We start from the raw sequence: 10,667 nt of genomic DNA, 5'->3' as shown, positions 1-10,667 counted from the left end.
TGTACAGCCTTTACGCAATTTGGCGCAGTGACTGCGCGTGCTTGCTTGTGCACATGTGGGTGTACAGTTTGACAGGGAGGGTTTTTTTTTTCCTTCTTCACAGGAGCAGCCTTTCATAAATAGGAAGAAAACAGATAAATGGGTAGAGGGAGTCTCTGTGGCAAGAGGCCCAGGGAGAAATCAACCAACAAGTAATAGAGAATCTTCTCTGGGCAGAGGAATACGAGCGGACCAATTTGGGGGGCACACTTTTTTTGTTTAAAGTTCATCGAGAGGAATGCTATTTTCTCGTTCTCCCCCCTCTCCTGCTCTATATTTTTCGATACCTGCTCTAAGAAAAGAAAATGAAAATTAATACGGGAGCCGCGCCTTACAAAAGAAGCCATTCGTCTTGTTGATTATCTATTTGGTTGTCAAGGTTTGAGCTATGGCGCCGGCCCGCTCCCCCTTTTTTTGTAATATAAGAAAAAAAATAAAAACACACATGCGCGCACCGCACCGGTCCAGAAAACACCGATAGGAGAGAGAGAGAACAAACTGTTGTGCAAAAATTACACTCATTAAAGCATTAGAAGAGCACGAACCGAGAAACTATTTAATTTTTTTTCTCTCTCCAGAACCAGAAAGAAGGAATGGAGGGAGGAGGAGGAAGAGGAGGAGGGTGGGGATGTCCTATACTCTGTTTCGGGCCCGTGCAGGCGCATCTGAGCAGCCGTTAAATTAACGGGAGAACGGGAGTGAAACGGAGGGACGGGTTGTGATTTAAAACGAGATTACAGGACGTAATGTACCAAGATCACTCACGGCCCGGACAGATTAATCATCACAGGCTCTTGATTTCTCCAGACAGGTCGCCGTGTCTTTGTAGGCAAAACCAACAGTGAAATTATATAGAATTATTTATTGTCGCGGAGAGACGCGTGTTTGCTTTCAATGTGTAGTTACGGGCGAAGAGGGGAAGAAAGAAAAACAAAGCTATTAACAGCCTACAAACTATTTTCTTCTAAATAAAATGCTTTCACAAATATAATGCATACTTATTCAACATTTATATTTAGAAATAAGCTCCCAGAATAAACAGAACGGAAGGGAAGTGATACATTTTCATCCATTTATTTAAATTTCTATGAACTATTTACAAATAATTGTAAGGTAGACACCAAGGAGCCATAGGCAGAGAAAAAGGAGCAACTTTCATACACACGTTAAACAACGCCTTGTCTTCTTCATCGACATCATCACAAACAAAGCTATCTTTGGAATGTACATAAAATACTATCAATTTGAACAAAATACTTGAAAAATAAAATATCTAAAGAGCAAGTGGCACAACGGAGAATAAGAAGCAAAGGAAGACAAGAGAAGTGTGCGCGCATTTAATGTGCGGAAATAGGGGACACAAAGAAAAAGACATAAATCCACATGGCTCATGCAACAAGAAGCTTCTTGTTTATCTGTATGTCCCTTTCTAGAACAATTAAATTACATTTAGAAATGTTTCCACATACAACAAAAGGAATAGCGCTTTTTGTATCGCGTGTAATAATAATTATTATAACTCCTCACACAATTCCAAAAATATAAAAGCTCGAAAAGCTGTCACTTCATTAAACGAGCAAAATAACTAAATAATATGACCAAAAAAATAAAGCATATATATTTATATATAGGTACAACTGAGGTAATAGGTAGTACATGTGTTTAAAACGTGTTCTCGGGCTTTTGTACCAGGATTTGGTGCGATTCATTAGTGTTTAGGCAGCTTTATAGACCCTGCGTGGTAAGTGGTGGGAAATGTTTGCATTAGTTCACCGTGAGACTTACGTACGTCCCTGTATACAAAAAAAAAAAAAAAAAAAAAATATCACAAAACAAACAAGAAACTGGACAACAGAAACGCTGCGTTTCACTCTCAGCGACACCAGCATCGTTTTACAATCAACACTGAATTCAAAAATAACTATCATTCGACATTGTGAAAGCTTGTTCGTCGATAATACAGCTCGGAAGTAAACAGAACGGAGACCGTTTAAACAGTAAGGGAGATGGAGGAGTGTCACTTTGGATCATACCGGAGGATACATTTCTTTGCTGTATAGGAGAATTATAAATACGAACAGAAGAAATAGAAGAAGAGTGGTGCAATACTTCTCTGGGTGAAACCAGAATTCCCTTTTTATTACGCGTAAAAGCGGAGGATGGGAGAGAGAAGGGGTGAAGAGGTAATGGGCAGTGCCGCGGTTCACCCCGCTGCTTTGAACCCGGAGAGTAAACATGACAAATGGGGCCCGAGTTTGGCATGATTAAAGATGAAAACTAGGATCCATCTTCAGTACCCCCCCCCCCCCCCCCCCCAAAAAAAGAATTGGATAGAAAAAGAGAAGGAGAGAAGGAAAGAAACCACACGCAGGTGGGAACCAGAGAGAGAGAGAGAGAGAGAGAGAGAGAGAGAGAGAGAGAGAGAGAGAGAGAGAGAGAGAGAGAGAGAGAGAGATGCTACGTTTTCTCCTTCACTCTCCTACTTTCGTTAAGTTCATATATTTTATGAATGGTTAATCTTCCCCTTCCACTCCCCCGCGCGTCATAACCGCCATGTTATCGTAACTAACATCAGCGCGCGTCAGGGCCATGTGGTGATCATGTGAAGGCGTTATCCAGGTCCAAAAGTGCAGCTTCCTGTGGTTTTACAATCGCTTTCCCCCATTTTGCATTCAGTTTGGGTTATTAGGGAGCAAGAGACTAGAGGTGGGACGAGCATGAGGTCCGCGCAGGGCTATAGCGGTCCGGAGGAGCGGTTCTGGGAGCCGGCAAGAGCCTGGGAGTTTGTGTTGCAGCTGCTGCTGCTGTTAGTCCCGGAGCGGACCTTGGTGTTGGGCAGCTTGTGGTCCTTCTTCCATTTCATCCTCCGGTTCTGGAACCAGATCTTGATCTGACGCTCCGACAGGCACAGCGTGTGCGCAATCTCCACTCTGCGCCTGCGCGTCAAGTACCGGTTGTAGTGGAACTCCTTCTCCAGCTCCAGAACCTGCTGGCGGGTGTAGGCTGTCCGAGAGCGCTTCGGCTCCCCGCCCGTGTAGTTCGAGTTCACTGTAAGAGGAAAACACACACATCAAATACAGATGCAACAATACCAACAACACAGATAATAATAATAATAATAATAATAATAATAATAATAATAATAATAATAATAATAATAATAATAATAATAATAATAATAATAATAATTATAATAATAATAATAATAATAGGGAAGAGGAAAAAGCTAACATACAAACATATTATTTTTTTATTATTGATAAATTATAGGAATACTGATAGAACTCTGAGGGGAAAAGGGGTAAAATATCAAAATATTTGTTGAGAAATAATATATTCAAAAATAAATATAGCCTAGTCTTAATCAGCAATGCAGTTTCCTTAAGGATAGCTAGCTGCCATTTCCCAGCTTTGCAATAATGGCTCGCAGAAGACAAACACGGGGTCCCTCTCCAATGAGCATGCAACAAAGAGAAAAGTGCAGCTACGGTAAGCTGTGCTGTGACATATTGCAAAATGGCTGTAACCTGGTGAGACCCTCTACTGCCTCACGCTCTTCCGCCATGCCCTACGTTCAAGACGCGAGGCTCAATGCACAGCTGCACCTCCTTTGGTTTTCACTGCATTCTTTTTCTTTTCTTTTCAATGAACACATGTTGTCAGGTGTCATTTCAGGGGCCCTACGGCAATGTTCCTCCCTGTGCGGTCACACAGCCCAAATGTTGTGATATGGGGAGAAAACGGGGAGGCATGGCGGTGCCCAACGTGCGCTTTTCTGACGCACGTATGACGACAAAAAATAAATAAATACTACCAGAAAAACGCACATAAATGCACGCAAATTTAGAAAAACTCGGAGCCTCGGTGTCCTGGATATTTTTCTTTCACTTATGTTTTCACTTGATTAGCATTGTGTTGTTGACAACTGGAGCAGCTCTGCAGAAATAGTTAAAATGAGAGAAACTCTGTTTCTTACCGACTAAGTAGCTCGGGAGGTGAGAAAGTCTTTGCAAAACGTCCCGGTTATCCCCATGCACACAAAAGGCAGCGAGTCACAGAGAAGCCATAATAGAGTGCAGCTACTTGCTTTTACATTAGTGTTTTACGGCCGACTCCATAAACATGAATATTTCAGCTGCCATAAAACTTTCGCTACCCTGGAACAACGAGAGGGGAAGAAAAGGAAAGCTCGACAAAGTAAAGTACACCGTTTATACAACCCGACCACTTAAAATCAAATTACCAAAGCATAAAAGCTAACTTATGGGCTCGGTCTGAGTTGTCATAAGGCGAGGGATTAGAGCAGACGAGCCCGAGATCGGACTTCAAAAGGCACCTCAGCGGAGAGGTGTAATAAAAATTTATGGCGGGTGTAATTATATTGGCCCTGCAAACAGACGATCGTAAATCTTGACCCAAGGGCTACTCTTCTCTAACGAAAAACACGGCGAGGGGAAGCCGTAGATTTAGATGGTGGACACCTCAGCTGGCTGCATGGCTTTCAGCTGCAAGCACAAAGGCGCAACGAGGGAGAGAGAGAGGGGGGTGAGAGAGAGGAAGAAGTTTGCATGCAGCTCTTACCGATGTTTACATGGACTTTCTTCATCCACGGGTAGACGACTGGGTCCTTGCGGCCGCTGGCCGGAGAAGACGCGCTCTGGCTGTGCGGCTGCGTTTGGCCGCAGGACGGAGGCGGAGGCGGGCTCGGTGTCACCGACTCACAGCGGAGGCTTGGCTCCGGGACCGGAGTGGACGGCAGTCCGACAACGTGACCCCGAGGGGACATCACCACCGAGGCGGGCTGCGCTGCCGCGGCGGTGCGCTGGCACGGTGTGAAGGGCGGTTCGGCCCGGTGCTGGTTCTGGTGGTGCGGGTGGTGGTGGTAGAGAGAGTCCGACTGGAAGGCGGCAGGCTCCTGCCTCTGGGAGCTGTAATAGTCCGGAGAGTGGCTGGGTAGATAGTCGCTCTGTGAGTACTCCTCGCACGGAGGGAACTTCGGGTCCACATAGTTGGAGTTGATCAAATAGGAGCTCATGGCCATTAATTTCAGCCTTTTTGTGGAATTGCACCTACTCGGAAAATATATAACTAAAATTTATATCTCATCCCTTTACTCTTCGGTTATTCCTGTTCCGCTGAACCCTCCTACTTTTCTGTCAAGTGAACAAAGTTACGGAGCCATGTGACAGCGGCCGGCCAATGGTGCGCCTCCAGGACGAACCCCGGATAAGGAAATGGGATTAGGCATACATACGGCCCCCGCACACGCGTCTTCGTATGGCCTCACTTCATGGGCATACAATAGCCCCCACCCCTGTGCCCGCTGCCTGTGTATTCCTCTGTGGCACATGTCGGCATGCAAGCAGTTCTAAGCAGAGAGAATCCCAACAATAACAAAGACATGCTGAATATACAATCCGCTCCGAGTGAAGACGGACACACAACAGTACAGTACAGATGCCAATTTCTGATTGACATCTCAAATAGAAACAGATTAAAGAAAGAAAAAAACGATAATAAAAAGCGCCCGGGGGGATTTAGAGTGGCGCCTGCACCACCCTCTGTATATATATATAATCTAAATATGCTTTCCAACTCTTTTTCCCCACTTTAACTCACTAATAACGAGCAGAATGGAGAGAGTGGCCTGCACTGCACCGCCACCCAGCAGCAAGCAGCAGCGCCATGTCAGAGATAAATCAGGCTTGTTTAGGATCGATAGAAAATTCATCAACTAATTCAGGTTACACGGCCTCCTAAATCACCGAGCAGACCTTTGCATTAGGAACGACTTTCCCCTGCTTTTTAAAATCCCATGTTTGCTCCAACATGCGCCCGCTCCACATTTAATTCAGCCTACAGACACACAGGCTCGCATTGCATGAATAATCCACCACTTTCTAATATTGCCATCGGTGGAATAGTAAAGTTCACATGTTTCTGCCCTTGAGCTGCGAGTAACTGAACAGAAATACTCCGCTCCTTGTGTTCCTTTCATCTCTCCACCCATGACCAAGGCTACACAGCCTTGTTTCACACATTCAGACATTCACCATAATGCAATACATTTTTACTGTTGACACTTTCTTATACAGACATAAACAACCAACGCACACCTGAACATTAAGACGCACAGAAAGAGAGAAAAAACAACGAATTGTAACTTTTTAGTAGGCCAAAAGATTATATTTTTCAGTTTAAATATTCACTAAAGTTATTAACAGCGAAGAAAATGTCTCAAGAGTTAAAATATTCGCGCACAAAATCATAAAATTCGCAAATTAATTTGTTTACATAATTTCAGCATTTGGCATCACTAATATCATGTATGAAGCGTTAAACAGTAAAATAGAATAGAATAGAATAGAATAGAATAGAATAGAATAGAATAGAATAGAATAGAATAGAATAGAATAGAATAGACTGCTGTTATCAGGATCGTATTTAATGTTCCACACACAGACACCTACACGCAGGCAAGATGATGAAGATATCGAAGTCCTTTGTTTCCAGAAAATTGAGCGTCTCCAAATCGAAACCTTACTACCTCCCCCTTCACACACACACACACACACACACACACACACACACACACACACACACACACACACACACACACACACACACACACACACACACACACACACACACACACACACAAAACCCCCCAGTACGCCTAGATGAACAGTAAAAGCCCTACAGGATCATTTTTCAACCGGGCAAATAATAAATAAACCGAGTCCAATTCAACCCGGAGCTGGCCTTTAAAAGAACCTGGTACTTTGGAAAATAATAACAAGGAAAAAAAAAACAGAGAGAAGGAAAGAAACGAGCAAAAGTTGGCCGGAGTTTCCGTCACACACGAACACATTACCAACAGCTGCTTTACTGCACTAAAATAAACACAGCGACGCTTTTATGTTTACGATGTGGATAAATGTAATCATCTTTTTAATCTTCACACTTCATCTGAACGAATCCAAGCTGAAAGGATTCGAAACCCAACGGTCTTTACCGATAAAGACCTTTTAACCTAATAATAGCAGCTTCAGGCCTCTCCTCCGATCCACCGCTGCCGTCGTGTGTAAATCCACTATATACTCCCCTAGAAGCGAATTTGTGATTGTTTCAACGATTTGTACACAAATCCGGATCTACAGGGTAGATATAGAAGACATGCGCTCTCTGAAGGCACAACGCAGGTTTACGCCGTCGATACAGGCCCTTTATTGCTTTTCATAAAGTCCCCCGACACACGCTGTTACACCGGCACATCCGTCAGTTTACCGTGTGTGTGTGTGGGTGTGTGTGCGTGTGCGTGTGTGTTTATGTGTGTATGTGACCCCCCCACCCCGCTGCTGGGTGTGTGGGAGATGAAGTTATAAATGTTGCATGTGACGATTCCTGTAACTTGAAGGTTGACCATTAAATGAAAAAATAAGGCTATGCGCAAAAAAACAAAACAAAAAAAACACAATGCGGTGGAAATAACGAGACATCTTCATGTCTTGTCAAAGTGAGGGACAGGTGGGGGGAGGGGTTGTACAGATATATCAGAAAAACCTGGAAAATAAATGCTTTCTCTATAAGTTATTATTTCAAATAAGGTAATGCAAGATCACGGAAATTATACAATGACCGAAATATATTATATAAAACAATAATTATTGTTTTTAATATTTTTTTTTTTAAATCTAAAACAAGGCCTCCGTCCAAAGATTTCTTCCATTTCTTTTTTTTTTTTAACGACTCCAAAAGCTGGATTAAAAAAATGTGTCTCGTACAGACACGAAACTGCATTAGAACAAGAATTGTAATTATTCAAAAAGGTAAGTTTAAGAAGAGATTTAATAGAATGGAAACAATCCAATGAAAGAGAGAGAGAAAAAATGACTTGGCTCAGAGAAACGCGGTCCCATCACAAAGTGTTCCGACTGAAAGATGGATGGAGTGAGGGTGAATGGATGAATATCCTTCAATATGCTAAATGAACTGCAGTGCCTCCAGAACGACTGATTTAACTGAATTATAAAGTCAGCTGAGCAAGGCCTTTTTCTTTCTTTCTTTCTTTCTTAGTTTCTTTCTTTCTTTCTTTCTTAAAAACAAATAAAACAAAGCATTTGGAGGACGGAGGTGGTTTTCTGGCTCTGGCGTGGGCCTTAACCTGTGTGAGAGACTTTCCCAGTAATCTCGACCTGCTCTTGTAGCACCCATATTGATTTTGTGACACTGACACTCTTTCCCTGCTGCAGGCAATATTGCTGTTCTCCGTTTGTTCCAAAAGTTGCTCATACATCACCAGCGTGTGTGTTGAGGGGGGGATTCACGTTGCTTATCATCTATTCTGTTGTGTTGTGTTGTGTTGTGTTGTGTTGTGTTGTGTTGTGTTGTGTTGTGTTGTGTTGTGTTGTGTTGTGTTGTGTTGTGTTGTGTTGTGTTGTGTTGTGTTGTGTTGTGTTGTGTTGTGTGGCACATGCAGGTGTGGGGCTCTTTCCGTCACCTTGACCCGGGCCCTGCCGCGGGTCAGCTCAGGTATCGATCAAGGTGTGTGTGCAGTCTGACTCCTGCACTTCCCTTCCCTCTGTCAAGTTTGTCAGCAGCGGCCATTCAGCCGGGAGCTCATTGTTCCAGGCTCCAGGTATAAAGGTCAAAGTGTTAAACAAAGATCCAGACACACTACTGCATCTTAACCCTTCACTGGCTGCCCACTAAAACATTTGCAAATAATGAAATCGGATATTTCTACAATCCAAGAATACGACTTTAGTATAAAGATATACTATTACAACCTAATTATAATTTTTTTTTTAAAAGAGATGAAAAGAAGAAGCTATATCATTACTTCTAGTTACCAATTCTCTTAATGGCTTCACACACCCGTGAATATTACCTATACATTATTTAGTAGCCCCACTACTGTTTTTTTTTAATCTAAATATATATATATATATATATATATATATATATATATATATATATATATATATATATATATATATATATATATATATATATATATATATATATATATATATATATATATATATATATATATATATATATATATATATATATATATATATTAGTACCTTGACAAATGCATCAATCAGGTGTAAGAGATGATGACACTCTTGTGTTGATGCTGTTATATTAAAAAAAACAAAAAAATAACTATTACCTCTTAATCCTGCAGTTTCTTAGTTTCATTAGAAAAATATAACGAGGTGCATAATTTACTAAATATGGTTACTTGGTGAAAGAAGCAGTCGGACAATTTTAATTCTCTTAATACGGAATCAACCATTTACATTTGCAGACTAAATTTACAGTGAGTAAAGATGGGCGTCAGTCTTTTTGTGTTTTATTTTTTGGGTGGGGGGGATTTTAAATGATATGTTATGAATCAAGGGCCACGTCACTAACTGTGGCATAAGCCCCACAGTAAATAAAACAAGTATAAAAGGCGACCTTGTTTCTGAAACACGCAAACAAACTGCACAAGGAAAGTTACCAGAAAGGAATAAGACTCTCTTTTGTGAGATTTATGTGAAACACAGAGACACTTTCCACCACGCAGCGGTCATCAGATCTGAGTTCAAACATGTGACTTTGATTTTGCACGCTCGTCCTGTTTACAGTGCAAACAACCAGCTGAGGTGCTGTGGAGGCAGGTGAGTGTAACGCAGAGCGCGTTTCAGTAAATTCTAGTTCAAGATGGCTGGATCAGGATATGACAACATCACAATATGTTATTAAGACCATTGCGTTATGAAACAGAATATTCATTTTCAAAAATCTGGAACAAGTAGTAAGAATAAGTGTAATTTTAATATTGTGTTACTTAAAATCGTGGTTGAAAGAGGACGATACAGTAAAACTCAGAGTGTCTTTGGTGCTGATTCATCCTGTTTCATCCACGTCTCTCACGAAAACACCAAAATCTCCGATGCACGGTTAGTTTTACAGAATAAATCCTCTTATTTTTACTTTCTACAATAAGGCTGATCTGTTTTTTTTTTTTTTTTCCTTCCGGGCCGTATGTTTGACACCCCGATGCAAAGCAATAAAATCTGAAGTGGGCTGAAAAAAGCTTGACTGAAAAAATAACTGTAAAAATCCTGAATCGCAATTTACGACTTTCTAACAGCAGGAAAAAAAACAAAAACTCCTCTCCTCCATCGGCCTCAAACTAGATTTAAAAGTCCGTTTAAAAAAATAGATATTATTATTTTATTATTCTGGTTGAATAAATAGTTGAGTGAAAATGTTCAAACAGTGAAGTGGCCTTTCTACAAAAATAAGGTCCAAAATACTTCACAGTTTTGCGTCTTAATTTAATCCACAGAAGCTCCTTCTGCCCAACAGCAGGCCTCATATAGTACGTGGCCACAATGGCAAAATTAAAAAGAACATATTGAAGGGTTAAACGGCCTCATTATCTTGTCAATGCTGTGAAATATTGCCGAGGTGAAGAAGCTGCGGGGACAAACGGCGCAGAAGAGAAATGCGGTTTTGCTCTTTTGTCCGCAGTGAAAAATACATCGAGGTTCATTCTCCGGGTTTTGTCATGCAAAGTGACGGACACAGAGAGGAACGCAGCAAGGTTTGACCCAATGCTGCAACGAGTC

At 41.6% G+C, this 10,667-nt stretch overlaps 1 protein-coding gene across 1 annotated transcript; it reads right to left on the bottom strand.

The window, feature by feature from the left end:
* Nucleotides 1–1,362: 1,362 nt before the first annotated feature.
* Nucleotides 1,363–5,186, bottom strand: hoxb4a (homeobox B4a). Its single transcript, XM_080488242.1, has 2 exons — nucleotides 4,621–5,186; nucleotides 1,363–3,087 (listed from the first exon to the last, which is right to left on the bottom strand). The coding sequence occupies exons 1-2, from the start codon at nucleotides 5,078–5,080 to the stop codon at nucleotides 2,774–2,776; spliced, it is 774 nt and encodes a 257-aa protein (XP_080344368.1). The 5' UTR covers nucleotides 5,081–5,186; the 3' UTR covers nucleotides 1,363–2,773.
* Nucleotides 5,187–10,667: the final 5,481 nt, after the last annotated feature.

Source organism: Lipophrys pholis (assembly GCF_963383615.2).
Source record: "Lipophrys pholis genome assembly, chromosome: 19".
Classification (NCBI taxonomy): Eukaryota; Metazoa; Chordata; class Actinopteri; order Blenniiformes; family Blenniidae; genus Lipophrys; species Lipophrys pholis.
This window is presented reverse-complemented; position numbering and strand designations above follow the sequence as displayed.

Bases quoted from the DNA above. Each gene is read 5' to 3' on its own strand.
- hoxb4a (XM_080488242.1), bottom strand. From the start codon at position 5,080: ATGGCCATGAGCTCCTATTTGATCAACTCCAACTATGTGGACCCGAAG. The intron at 3,088-4,620 runs GTAAGAGCTGCA...TTCCTCTTACAG, and splicing joins GAAAGTCCATGTAAACATCG to TGAACTCGAACTACACGGGC.